This window comes from Coloeus monedula (assembly GCF_965178545.1).
Source record: "Coloeus monedula genome assembly, chromosome: 5".
Lineage (NCBI taxonomy): Eukaryota > Metazoa > Chordata > Aves > Passeriformes > Corvidae > Coloeus > Coloeus monedula.
The window spans coordinates 67,904,119-67,918,269 of NC_138785.1; the positions used below are offsets into that span (position 1 = coordinate 67,904,119).

Genomic DNA, 14,151 nt, shown 5'->3' on the forward strand with positions numbered 1-14,151 from the left:
CAGCTGAGGATATCTCCTCCCCTTAAATTCCCACTGTGGTGTGAAACTGCTTTTCTGAAGGATTTTTGTTGCTGACAAGGACAGAAAGATGCAGTGCAGCTGTAATCCCTGAGCTGTGTCCCAGCAGATAGTTCTGGATAAAATGAATTTAATTTGTACATAGTGTTATGCTAAAAGTACTGTGTAGCTTCCAGGCTGTAGCTGTTCTCTGTCTGGCTTGCTTGGATGTGTTCAGGTCATTGTTCTAGCTTGTGTCAGAGCCAGGCTGAAGGGAGGGGAGCTTGTGCACATTTTGAACCTCTGCTGTACTTCAAGCATGACTTTGGTTCAGGAACACAGTTGTTTTCCATAGCAGTGTGTGGGAAAGGAGAGGTGCCAGCAGGAACATGGACATTCATGCAGATGCCACACAGAAGATGCGTGAGTTTGTACAAAATTTACTACAGTAAGGCCAGGCAACAGGAAAGGAATTTTCAAGGTAAATCCCTTCATGCATAGCAAGGCTGAAAGTGTATCTTCATTAAAAAAAAACCCAAAACCAAACAGCACCTGTGACTGTGTGTTCAAAGTCTCTCCAAAACCATTGCTACTCTTCAATAGCTGCTTTTGTGTTTTAAGCTGATTTTAAAAAACCCACCAAACAACTTTTCCTTTGCTACTTCTGCCATCTGTTTTACCAGATGTGGTACCTGGAGACATGGTTTAGTGATCACCTTGTTATACAATAATGGTTGTATTTGATGATCTAAGAGGACTCTTCCAACCATAATGAATCTGTGATTATAAGGCTTTTTCAACCTTAGTGGTCTCTGATTCTAAGGACAGAAGAAACCATCTCTCTGAAGTGTCCCACCAGTCTTCAGGCTGCAAGGGCTGCAAATGTATTACTGTTTAAAGCTGTTTGTGTTCTGTTGGAGTTCTTCAGGTTGTTTCTAAATTGCTGTTCTAAAATGTGAGGGTATGCCCAATAGCAGGACGAACGGGATCTCGTTGTGCATGCATGTGCAATTAATAACTCCAGAAAGCTCCACGAGCCAAGGCCTAGCAACCTCGTGGCATTACCCAATCTTCTTCACTATTGATACGAAATTTCATATCATGTCATTGTGAAATTTATGTGGTAACCATCGGGCGTGGGGTTTGAACTGGCCCTTGAAATACCCTGTCCGCTTCATCGACTGTAGAGCCGTGCCGGTGACCGTCATCCTTCCTATCTGAATCGCGGGAATTTGTATTTTCCCTTTTGTTTGGGCTGGGTTTTTTTCCTGTTGTTTCACGTGGGTCCCGCCACCACCGCGCGCCAAAACCGCGCGCCACCGCTCTCGATTCTCCCGCCACCACGCCCCGGGGGCGGGGCCGGGCTGAGCCATTACCCTGGCGGGGGGTGCCGCGTGTGTGAGGCCGTAAGGGTGTGGGGCGGCGGCTGAGCTTTCCCGCTCTCCCCCCTCCCCTCCGCACCTGTCCCCGTGGAGGCGCCCTGCGGGGAGGCGGAGCGGGCGGTGTCGCCCCGCGCCGGCGGGAGATGCGAAGGGGCTGAGCGGGAGGGCGGCAGCGCTTCCTCACCGCCCGTTCCGGCTCTGCCTCACCGCCCGCCTCAGCTCCTCTCGCCCGGCTCTCCTTCACCGCCCGCCTCCGCTCCTTCACCGCCCGGCTCTGCGTCCAGCCCTCCCTTCCGAGGATACCTCGCACCATGTCCTTCCGCCAGCGGAGCCCGCACGACAGCACGAAGAGCAGGTAGGGCCTCCGGGCTGAGGAGGGGGTGGCAGCGCCGGGCCTCGCTCCCCCCGCGCTGTCCGGCTCTCGCTCCCCGCCGTCCCGCGGGCGGAGTTCTCTGAGGGGGTGGGGGGGGTGCGCAGAGCTCCCTCAGAGGGCCCGCAGCGAGTGGCGTCGCCTCGCTGCGTTGGCGGGAGCGAAATCGGTAAAAAACCGCGGTCTCGGAGGGAGATTAAAGCGCTGAAGCCCAGCCGGGTGCTCACCTCGTGTGTCGCTGTGTTTGTCGCCAGCACGCAGCACCCCCCGCGCTGGGCCCAGGCGCGGAAACGCGGCGCCGATGGGAAGCGGCGGAGGCAGAACGAGCCCGAATCCTCCGTGTTTGAGGAAAACAAGCCCAGGCCTGAGGACAGCCGGCTGGACAGGTGAGGAGGAGGTGGACAGTTCACCAGGAGCTGTTGAACTAAAACCGTTTTGCTCAGTTTTCCAAGCCCTGCCTGTTTATCAATCACTCATCAGCCACAAATAGCTCATTTTAAAGGAGGAAAAAGGATCGAGTGCAATGCCCTTATCTTGGCATTCTTAATTCTTAAGAGTCAACATTTTTCGTTTTTACCTCTTGAAATACATTCTTGATAATTTATGTTCTATTTCATGCTGGTTTACTGCCATTTATCAAGAAGTAATAACGTACAGGCTAATTATGTTTGTAAATACAGGCTGTACTGTAAAAAGAAATTACAAAAATTCAATTCTTAGAAATCATGTATTTTATGTTTCTGAAGGGAGTACAGACCACCTTGAGAAGCTGTGTTGTATTTCAGCACATTTGTGTGGGGATCCGGTTTTGAGGTCACCCCATAATGGTCACACTGCTGTTCGCTGCCTTCCGTGTTTCCCAGCACAGCTAGACTTAAATGACTTATTTTACATCACATTTACAGTCTGAGCTATTCATGCCACAGTCCCTTTAGTCACTTTGATCGGTGGATGGGAGTTGTGGCCACAGCCCAGTTGATTGAATCAAGGTTTCTAATCTGAAACAGGGTGGGTTGTGCCTTGTAACTACCCATTTTTCTTTGCTGACAACAAGGACCACGTTGGTCAGTGGCTCAAGTTACACTATCCAGAGTAGCTTAAACTAATTCCAGGAAGCATGGTTGAATAGCAGTACAAGAATGAAACTTTACACATAGTTTTGTCAGTTTCAAGATAAACAAGCAACATTTCTGTGTGTCTTCCAGTATTGAATTGTGCAGACTTATTTCCTGGTTTCAGTTTGGATTGAGCTCTGAGAGAAGTTGTTCTCTTATTGGGCTGAAACTACTTTTTGTTTATGCCAATCCAACCATGTCAAATTAAAATTCTCAAAAGTAAAGAAGATCAGGTTGGAGGCTAGGTCATCTATAATCACAGCACAGGTGCAGAATCAAACATACAAAAAGGTACCTCGCAGGGTTGAGGAAAAAGCTCAGGAGTTGGGAACAACTGGGATTCTGTTTGTTCTCTGCCACAGGAGAGCAATAATTGAACATGGCCTGTGTTCTCTGCAAAACTAGAAATCAGTAAAAGCAAAAGTTAAAAATCCTTGGAGCTTGAACAGATTTTTGCAGAGGGACCTGTACTGTTTGCTATGGATTTTTAGTTTCGCCAAGTTTGTAACTGGGTTTCAACTAAATGGAACTTTTAGTTTGAATTAAATAAAACATTCAAAGTTGTGCAAACCATTTTGGGAGCAGGAAGGGAGTTGGAGCTGGTTTTAGTGCAGATGGATCTAATTCCCTGACTCTAAGGGACATGTTTGCACAGAATCCTGGAAAGTCTCCAGAGCATTTCGAGATCTACTGAAAAAAGCTGTGCTCTGTAGGATACAGTTTCGAGTTTTACTTAGTGAAAACTGGTCATCAGGAGGACAGATGGGAAACATTGGATAATCTGAATGCAGGCAGCTCTAGATGGCTGGGAAAAGATCTGAGCTTATTCCCCTGCAAGACTCTGAACCTGCTTGCGATGCTAATGGGGTGCAGTAAAGTTGTTAAACCAGTTTGCAAAGCCATAGTAAGTCTCAGTTTCCTAGCTAAAATAGGACATTTTTGTGCCTTTGCCTTCTCTACTAGGCATATATTTGCACAGAGAAACTCCTGGTGCTATCATGTAACTTTAATTAATTAGCTTTACATCTTGATTCTGTGTTCTAATTTTTGTCTCTTATGTAGCTAATGAGTCTGCAGTCATGAAAATATAAATAATTGCTAAGTCATTTAGTGGAGTGAAAACAAGTGAGTGAATAAATAAAGCGGGTATTTCACATACCATCTTCTGAAGGAGACGAGCTGGAAGTTACTGAAAACACAGGCTGGGTTAATAATCTATGCTATGTTTCTATAGATACCTACATACATTTTAAGAAAACCCAACACAAACCACACAACCTCAAGGTGGAACTCCCAACTGATGCTTAATTTTACAATGATGAAATTTTAATAGAACAACACAAGATTTTCATGGCCATTTTGAGTACTGTAAATAATTATGTTTAAGGGGTCAAGCTGTGAGTGTGGGAGATAAATACAATAACCCAGGCTTTTAACACAGAGCCTTAATTTTTTTTTTCTTTCTAGTTTTACAACACCAGAAGGCCCTGGACCCCTTTCCCGGTGTTCAGACTGGGGAACTGCAGTGGAAGAAGATGAAATGAGGACCAATGTCAACAAAGAAATGGCAAGGTACCCCTGGGTGTTTAAAATGAAGTGGGGAAAGGAAGGGAAATGGAAATTGTCTTATAGAATCTGTTTCGACTTGTATTTTTACCTTCACCTTTGTAGCAAAATCAGGCCAACCTCAGCCTCTTGTCTGCTGCTTTTAGATCAGCTTTGGGTTAAGTCCTGCAGGAATGTCATGGAAAACTCTGGAAACTGGATGTGTATCCCTAAATATCTCCCTTTTGGAAGAAGCTTTTCCTGAATCTCTTAGATAGAAATACTTGAAGTACCCTCTCACTAATGACTGTTTGTTTAATATCATTGTTCTTAAAAGTTGTTTTAGGGAAAACAATTAGGAAAAGAAAGTCCTTGTATTTTTATTTTTTCTTTATGGAAAACTGAAATATTTATTTCATAGTGAAAAAGCCTCTACAGTGTCTCAAGTGCTGCTGCTTTGCTGAGAAGTTAATTCAACTGTGAGCTGTGACAGTGCTTAATGTTCTCTTTGTGCACATATGTTCTTAATACTGATTTAAACTCTTACAGATACAGAAGAAAACTCCTGATAAATGAATTTTCAAGAGAAAGGAAGTCCTCCTCAGGCAGGTAGGTTAAATTTCTAGCTTAGCTGAGGAAAATCTTGAAAATAGGTCTGAATTTTCGTTGTACAGTGTTGCTTCTTAAACCACACAGTTTAAAATAGTTCATCTTAAGTCTGTTCCAACACCATAGTTCAATAACACCCTGAGCATTTATTTGAAAAGTTTTAACACATTTATTTATAGTCTTTTACAAGTGGGTTTGTTTGAGTGTCACTGGTTTTCTAGTAGTCCCAAACCTAAAATGTTTTTTTTCTTCAGTTCTGATTCAAAGGAGTCCACGGTGACAGCAGAACTTGAGACAGATGAGGTGGTTTTGATGAGAAGACAAAAACAGATAAACTACGGAAAAAACATGATTGCATATGATAGATATATTAAAGAAGTTCCTAGGTAAGCTGCTTGGCTTTCTGGAAAACTAAATGTTCTTTATAAGCACATGGATGTACTACACTTGGTATCCAATACACATTCAGATAGAAGGCATCTACAAATGAAACTATTGAACTTTTAAGATATGTTTCGACTGTTAGGTCACACTAATAATGAATTGAGATGTGGTTTGGGTTTTTTTTTTTTTAATGAGTCTATAGAAAAAATACCTCATGCTGCAGAAATGGAAATGAAAGTTCTTTTGGTTGTCAACAAGAGGAAATGAAACTGCTTTTTGCTGTGAGTTGTCTCATGACTTAATTACGAAACAAAATGGGCTACAGTTGCAATTGAGTTTGGAATGAGGTTTTCAGACCTATAAATGATAATCCTTTTTTTTTTTTTTTTTTTTTTGACTTGCAGTCAGAAAAACTAAAGTTCATATCAAGCTGGCAAGTCTTTGCTTGAGTGCTGGAATTGCACATTAGTCTTTTCTCATAAATAATACAATCAGTCTTGACATTTAAAGCCATGTTATGTATGTGTGAATAAAACACTGATAAATTTTCCATGTCTAATATCTGAATAGATGCCATCGTATACCAGGAGTTCATCCCAAAACTCCAAACAAATTTAAGAAATACAGCCGTAGGTCATGGGACCAGCAAATTAAACTGTGGAAAGTGGCACTGCATTCCTGGGATCCACCAACTGAAGGAGGATGTGATCTGCAGGAAATGTATGTACAGAGTATTCAAGATGCTTTTATAGAAATTATGATGTGAAGTCTCATGTTTAAGAAATAAACATTATTCCCAGCATAGTTCTTTTTGAGACAAGTCTGAATGCTGAATGCTTTCACTAACTATTTGTCCACACTGAGTGCTGTTTAGTTCCTTCTCAGTCAAAATATCCAATAGCTTCCCAAACCTTGCTGGTGAGAGTAGACTTGCCCAGTGTCCTTGGAAGGGCGTACAAACATATCCCTCACTTTTTAATGGTGAAAGCAGAGCCAGTTCTGCACTGCTCTATAAAATAAGTCACCACACCATCAACATGAGCTGATTCTTTCAGGGCAGTCTTCCAATTATCTGGTAGGAGCAGTGCTGGAGAGTTCTCACTAATGGCAGGTCTCCTGAATACTGAGCTTGGACCAATCCAGTGTACAAGAACCCGCCTCGCCCTTCCCACTTGCTAGTTCAAGAACAATGCTGTAAAATGTTGTTTCTTGGCCAGAGAGGGAGAATTGTGAACTCATCCCAAGGTGCCACTAAACTCAGCATGGCCACAAGTGTTCACAGTCCAAGCTCTAGAAGATTTAGTGTGATGAGCCAGTTATTTTCTTCTATAGAAAGCAATACAGCTGATCAGGCAACATGTGACATAAAATGGCACTAGAGAATGAAGGGGACAAAGATGGAACTTAATTCCTCAGGAAGCAGTTTTATGTTAATAAAGTAGTGTTTTTCCTTGATGGAATGCTGATTTTAAAACCAGTGCAGAGCAATAGGATCTAAAAGCAAAGCTTCCTTTTAGCTTCCCTTTACTTGCCATCAGTGTGAGGGGAGTTGGCACTTTGGCCAGAACCCTGCTGTGTGCATTGGTGTTGAAATACTACCTTCAGATGTTGGGGTCTAGCTCTGGGGATAATGGGTATTAAATCTTTGCGAAACCAGATGGATGAAATCCTTGTCTGAGAAAAAAGTTCCTTCCTCTCCTGTAACATTTGTATTGAGGCATTGTTTGAGCATTGGGTTTTCATCTTTGACAAGTTGCACTACTCAGTCTCAAGACTTTTCATTCAGTCCTTGGCCATTTTGGCTGTACTGAGCTGTCCTGCAGTTCTGTTTGCTCTCCCCACTTTGCCACCACTGTCCCTGTGATCTCTGTAGGTCTCTTTGCTCTCCTCTGGCCATTGTTTTCAGAACTGCACCACAAACTGCAGCTTAACACTAAAATATCAATTTGTTTATGCTGTATTATTCTAAATGATTTTACAGTTGTCCAGTTGACCTTGGTGAGATGGAGACAGAATCTGTTGGAAGCAATTCTACTGAATCTCAAACAAGCTGTCAAGATAATAATGTAAGCATATCTGTCATTTGCATAAATATTTGTTGATAATTGGCTCGTTGCTTAGAGTTATATCCAGAGTAGCCTGAATACCTGACAAATTCCATCATCTACTATGTTTAGGGACTGTTTAAAAAGCTGAGCAATCTTTAAATTCAGGTATTTTCCAGCTATAGCCATTATCTGTCTGTAGTCTTGGTTTAGAGGATTATAATTTAAATGATCATCTCAAATTAAAAATAGCCCATTTTTTCATAGCCTCCAAAAGAAAATTTCTGTTGAAAGCAAATCAGTTATGAACTGTAATGTAGAGTTGAAATACTACTTTAGATTGCAATATCTAATTTCCTTGTCACACAGAAGTAGGCTCCTTTTATATCCAGAAAGCACTTGGTACAGCTCAGCAGTAAAGATCTAGGAATGCTGTTCTTACTGGATTTGTTTTTCTTATTAATATTAAATCTGCATAATGTTTTAATGTTTGCATATATGTCCTTAGAACACTTGCAAGGTATCTTCAAATGTGGTTGGATGGGCAGAAGCCTACATCTCTTTAATCATAAGGCTAGCATTGGGTTTTATATGGCCTTTAAAGCATTTTTAAGCCTTTGTTATAGGGCAGTCTAAATGAATTACAGAAGTTAATTGAATTACCTGTACTAATAACCTCTACTTAATTAGTAATTATTAATTGCCTTTGCCTTCCAGGATACCTGTTCTGGCACTCCCACCAAAGTTAGACATCTTGACTATCAAGCAGAAGGAGAATTTGACTTGGAAGTGTGTTTGAGTGAGCCACTGAAAGAATTTGATACAGTGAGTTAAATAGTCTTGTGCAAACTGTTTTGGAGAAAGTTTTTTTTAAATTTGAGAGGTTAGCTTGATCCTTAATCTGTTAAGAGTAAGAAAGCTTAAGCAAAGTTGAAGACTGTTCTCAAAGTTGTGGTTGGTCTAGATATTCTCCAGACCAGACTTCTGTAAAATTGCAATTAAGTTGTGTGACTTCCTGTTAACTTTTAATTTATGTATATCAGATTTTTTTAATAGGAAAACTAGCCAAAGGCTGTGCTATCCCCTAGTAATTATAAATAGTACAGCAAGATCTCACCAATTTCCCCCATTCCCTCCCCCACTGTGAACATGATTTCAATTGTCCACCTGCAGGTCAAAAGCCAAGTAGGGAGATATTTTTTTTGTTATCTTGCTTTTACATCTGGCTCTTCTAAAAGGTCTGACTTGAAATAATGCACGTGGTAGCTGAACCATGTGGCTGATTAGTACTAGTAAACCCATCTACTGCAGTTACTGTAAGATTAACTACCTTACCTTAAAAAAACCCACTTTATTTGCAAAAATGTTTCAGAAACAATTGGAAATTAAATACCCTCAAGAAATTGGAGGTCAACCTGGTAAAGTCTAAGCAATAATGTTTTTTTCAGAAGCAGTAGCCTTAATTTGAAATTTGTAAATAGTCATCAGTCATTTATTAATGCAGTCAAGAAAACAATGTCTAGGGAAAGAGCTTGATTCTTTCAATTTGCTGGTTTTAAATGTAAAACTGTTGTAAATGATAACAACTGTACAGATTTTCTGCTGAGAGCAATTCATGTTTCTGTTGCTTTTGTGTGGGATGTTGCTGGAAAATAAACAGAACTGCGTTTACTTTTACATACGACTCTTCATTTCCTGCTAGCAGTCCTCTGTGGATAATGAAACTCAGGGAAGTACTGGAAGCCGAGTGTCTCATATTGGTACTAAGCTAGCATGTATCTGTGTTAGCATCATCCTCTGGCTTCGAGGGAGACCTTAAAATCTGTTTACTTGTGTGCAGGCCACCAGAGTGAATCTGAGACACTTTAGTAGCTGTCCATTAGCTGGTTGCCAAGTTCTGTTCTCTAGGAAAAACTGCTAGAAGAGCTGGGTGAACACTTCAATCTTCCTTACATTTTCTACAGTCACCTCACTTGTACTTAAACTCATCGACTCAAGGGACTATCTTAGCAATTAATATTGCTTACAGCTGTCTAATTTGTTAGGCACTCTTGAAATCAGGTAGCTTGATCTGATGGGGAAACTTCAAGAGGAAACAAACAGTTGTTGGGGTCCCTCCCCCGCCGTGTAGCCCTGGCAGAGGGGCCCTGAGGGCACAGGCACGGGGTTTCCCTGCCCCTGCTCAGCCTCGTTCCCATGGGTTGGTTTGTGTTCCCTGCGCGGGCAGAAGGACCCTTGGTCCATGACTGGAACAGTTCCTGGGCAGAGCCCCGGCCATGCGGCTGGGGAAATAAACATCTCTGAAACAGCTATCAAGAATCTGTCTGTCCATATATATTTCCTTTCCACGGGACTCCTGCTTTGGTATATGCATGTTGCAGGATCCCCACTGCAACATAGTGGTGGAGATTTGTGAGCAGAACGATCCCCGATCCCTAAGCGACTGATTTGTGTGAGTAAACCCTGGAAACTTTGGATTCCTCTTCTTGGTTTTGTTTTGCTGTTCCATATCTAAACTATGGAGGAACCGTGGGAAGACTCTTGGCTCTCAGAGCCGCATATGGACATTTATCTCAAAATGATTCTTGAACAACGATTTGTAAATTTTAGCTTGATTCAAGCTCAAAAAGAACTGAAACACTTCGTGGCATGGTTGTTTAAGAACTTTTTCTATGTTTCTTGGGATTTAATTATTACCAAGGGCTTTTGGAAAACCGTTTGGACACAGTTAATATTGGAGTCAAAATATATGCCGATGGAAGAATATTTTCATGAATATGATTTAATTACCGAGACTGTTGAGCAATGTCAGCTGTGTCCTGGTGAAGGGAAGCCTGGTTCAGGGACCGTGCGGCCCAGGCCACGTGCACCGAGCGCTCTGCGAGCAGCAGCGAGGCAGTTCCCGCGTGCGGGCGGAGCCACGCGAGCCGCAGTGTCGGTGGCGGAGCGAGGCGCGGCGGGAGCGGCGGGACCCGGCGGTGCCCACACGGCCCAGCACAGCGCGTGCGAGCCCCGGGAACGCCCGACCGAGAGGGGCGGCGGCGGGCAGCGGCTGGCGGCGGTGGCGGTGGAGCGGAGCCGCGCCCGGCCGAGACGCGCGCTGGAGCAGAGCACGGGGGAGTCATCGCTCGGGGGTCCCGCCGAGATGTGGGTGCAGCGCCTGGCAGCGGCAGCGAAGCTGAGAGCAGAGGAGGCGACGCACGGAGAACTGAGCGGCCCGGCCCGACCCGGCCCGCACAGCCCCGAACGCGACCCCGGGAAGAGCGCGCAGGCACCAGCAGCTCCAACAATTCCAACACGGGAGCGACCGAAAGAGAGAGCAAAGACGCAGCGAGACAGAAAACAGCAGCCACTCGGAAAAAGGAAAAGATCATAGTACCTAAGATCTTAGGGATAGTAAAATGGTATAATGTTAAGCAAAATTATGGTTTTATAACAAGGTGTGACAACCAGCAGGACATATTCGTGCATAGAACTGCTATTAAAAAGAATAACCCTGAAAAATGCATCCCAAGCTTGGGAGATGGAGAAGTCGTGGAATTCAAAATTATACGAGGTAGAAAAGGGTTACAAGCATCGCAGGTCACTGGGCCTGATGGTGTTCCTGTAAAAGGCAGTATATATGCAAAAAATCGTAGTCATGTTAGACAATATCTCCATTGTAAGCCCCCCCTACAGTCTCCCTTTCCTAATCCCACCTTTCCCTTTTACCCTATGTCCTATTACCCCCAGTGTATTCCTAATCCGTTTTTTTATCCATGGTTTCCCTCACAAAACCATGCTTTTGCCAATTGTTTCCCCAAAAATCCCTTTCCAATGCCGAGTGGGGGATGAAAAGGGGGAGGGAAGAAGTTAAACCCTCTCCTGCCTCAGTTTCCCCACAAAGCATGCTCAGAGAGTTCTGTCTCCCTTCTGTCAGCCCTAAGATGTTCCACAGAATCTGATTGGACATTTAAAGACTCAGGAGGGTGGCTTGTTTTGTCTTGAAACTGTTCTTGTTATGTTTATCCAGTTGTTTTCATGCTCCTTTTATTAAAATAAAACGGGTGAGGTGTTGGGGTCCCTCCCCTGCCGTGTAGCCCTGGCAGAGGGGCCCTGAGGGCACAGGCACGGGGTTTCCCTGCCCCTGCTCAGCCTCGTTCCCATGGGTTGGTTTGTGTTCCCTGCGCGGGCAGAAGGACCCTTGGTCCGGTGACTGGAACAGTTCCTGGGCAGAGCCCCGGCCATGCGGCTGGGGAAATAAACATCTCTGAAACATCTACCAAGAATCTGTCTGTCCATATATATTTCCTTTCCACGGGACTCCTGGTTTGATATATGCATGTTGCAGGATCCCCACTGCAACAAACAGTGGCATTGGGATAAGGTTGGTGCTAAGCTCTGATGTTAAGGAGACAGCCCTTCCTAACATGTATTTTTCCCAGAGAAGGCAGCAAAATGGTAGTTGCTTTCTACCTGGACTGAGCCGCCCTCTGTCCTCCCCAGATTGCTTTTCTCATGTCACATTTTCTGGCCATGCTGTCCCTGGTTGTTCTTAAGTATTTCTGTTGTGCCAGTCTGTACCTGAGTATCAGATCTGCCAGTAGAATTGTTTTTTTAAAGACAGTTTTTTCTATCCTGATGTAGCTACCCAAACAGGTTGGATCAGTGGATATTCAGAAGATGGTTTAGAGGTTTCTGAAGGGTAAAGTTACTTGCACCTGGTTTTAAAATAAGGAAGCACATGGGTCGGGACAATCTCTCCAGCACAAATGCAGGCTGGGGTATGAACAGATGGAGAGCAGCCCTGAGGGGAAGGACTTGTGGATGTTGGTGGGTGGATGAGAAACTTGTAAGTGACTCAGCCATGTGCACTCATAGCCCAAAAAGCCAACTGTGCCCTGAGCTACACTAAAAGCAGCATGGCCAGCAGGGCACGGGAGGAGATTCTACCCCTCTGTTCTGCTTTTGTGAGACCCCACCTTGAATGCTGCATCCAGCTCCGGGGTGGAATGTGGGGAAAACATTGTGAAGAACACTAATCCCTGGGCCGTGTAGAAAGATACCAGGCAAACAACTGGGATGTACTTTTCAGTTATAATGGAGTACACAACAAATAATTCTCCTTTGAATCTCTTGAGATGCTTTTAAAATTCTGCAGAGTAACTTCTCAGTGGTTAGTCCATAATCTGCAATATAATTTTATATTAATCCAACTAACCTGCTACTACTCAGACAAGGTTCTCAGCAAAGGCCTTGGTGTATGACCCTCTTGCTCTCAGCATTGCCTGTGCCCTGCTCTCTGAGCTGTGCCCTCCTGAACACAACCCCACCCTGCTGAGATGGGTGTTGCTTCTCACTGTTCTGCACTCACTCTGTTCCATCTCTGCACTATCCTGTCACCTTTCAGTGTGCTGTCACTTCTGCTTTAGACTGTAAGGTTCTATGTCACTGTTCCTTTTTTTTTTTTACTAGTTTATCCCTTGTTTTCTTTTCTTGTGTTGTGCTCCAGCTTGTTTACAGATAATTCTGTTGGTGTCATTAAAAGCAATCTGAGGTGTTGTTCAGCTTTCAGTTCTGTGCTGTGCAGCACTCTTACCCAGGAACAGGGTGGGTATGATCCAGACTAGAAATGTAGCTGGTCTGTGTTCAGTAGCTGTTTGTGAAACAGGCTCAGATTTGTTACTTTTTCCTGAAGGAGCTGGCCGTACATAGTAGTGTCTTCACTGAAATTATTCCCCTTTGCCTCAATTACTTGGAGCACTAAGCTTTTATGGTTGGTATTTAAAGAGAGCACTCAGTTTGGATGTTTTTCCAAAGGTACTGAACACCGAATTGGAAAACAACTGGGGTGTTTTTGTGATAGAATTAAGCCCTCTAGTGGTTAAATGTGGGCTAACCCCATCCATTTAGGGCAGTATCTGGTAATAGAGATGAATCTTATGGAAAAATAATATCCATATGTTCAGTTGTGCATAGTTGCATGGAGTGGAGTTTGCTTCAGATGGAGAACAGGCAAGTACTGCTGTCAAATTTTAGCCTTATTAGGTTAAATTCCTCTAAAAATGAAACTGAGCAGGTTGTTCTGTAGGCAGCAGAACCTGTCAGCCCTGCTTTTTATAGACCTGTGCCTTCTGGTTTGTGTTTCTCTTACTCCCTTCACACCAAGCCCTGTCCCCTTTCAGCATCCTCGTGCCATGCCTGGCTGACAGCAGTTGTGGCTGTGGCTAATTTAAAGCTCCATCTGTTTTGACTGGGCCGTTGGTACATGTGTGTGGGTAAAGAGGCAAGCAGAACACTAAAGACCTGAGCTGTCCCGGCTTGTCCCTCACTTGGGCATTAATTGGGTCTTCCTTCATTACTCAGCTGCTCTCACATAACCTTAAGGAACATATTTACCTTTCTGTTTAGTACCTGGACAGCCAGTCCAAAAATTAGAAAGTGGGCAGGATGGAGATTTTGGAAAAGACTTGCCAGTAGAACAATTTAATGCTCTAAGGAAGCCAAGCTAAAATCAGCTTTCTTCCATGGATCCATTTTTAAGTCCAAAATACCATTCAAACAACTTTCTGTTCATGCAAGTATTTACTGAAGTTATTTTCAGGATTATCTGTTTTATTGTGCTCTTAATGTAAATAAGAGCATATGGAGAGCAACTACGTGTGCCTGAGGATGGTTCTGTGTGGAAAGCTGGGAAACTTCTTTATCAAAACTAGACTGGTAAA

General features: G+C 43.7%; 1 protein-coding gene across 1 annotated transcript; it reads left to right on the forward strand.

Annotated features, from left to right (window-relative positions):
* The first annotated feature begins 1,582 nt into the window (after nt 1–1,582).
* On the forward strand, nt 1,583–9,044 carry LOC309572950 (histone RNA hairpin-binding protein-like). Its single transcript, XM_082281515.1, has 8 exons — nt 1,583–1,734; nt 2,004–2,135; nt 4,332–4,436; nt 4,959–5,018; nt 5,273–5,404; nt 5,973–6,122; nt 7,384–7,468; nt 8,165–9,044. The coding sequence occupies exons 1-8, from the start codon at nt 1,691–1,693 to the stop codon at nt 8,279–8,281; spliced, it is 825 nt and encodes a 274-aa protein (XP_082137641.1). The 5' UTR covers nt 1,583–1,690; the 3' UTR covers nt 8,282–9,044.
* Nucleotides 9,045–14,151: the final 5,107 nt, after the last annotated feature.

Bases quoted from the DNA above. Each gene is read 5' to 3' on its own strand.
- LOC309572950 (XM_082281515.1), top strand. From the start codon at position 1,691: ATGTCCTTCCGCCAGCGGAGCCCGCACGACAGCACGAAGAGCAG. The intron at 2,136-4,331 runs GTGAGGAGGAGG...TTTTCTTTCTAG, and splicing joins GAGGACAGCCGGCTGGACAG to TTTTACAACACCAGAAGGCC. The intron at 5,019-5,272 runs GTAGGTTAAATT...TTTTTTCTTCAG, and splicing joins AGGAAGTCCTCCTCAGGCAG to TTCTGATTCAAAGGAGTCCA.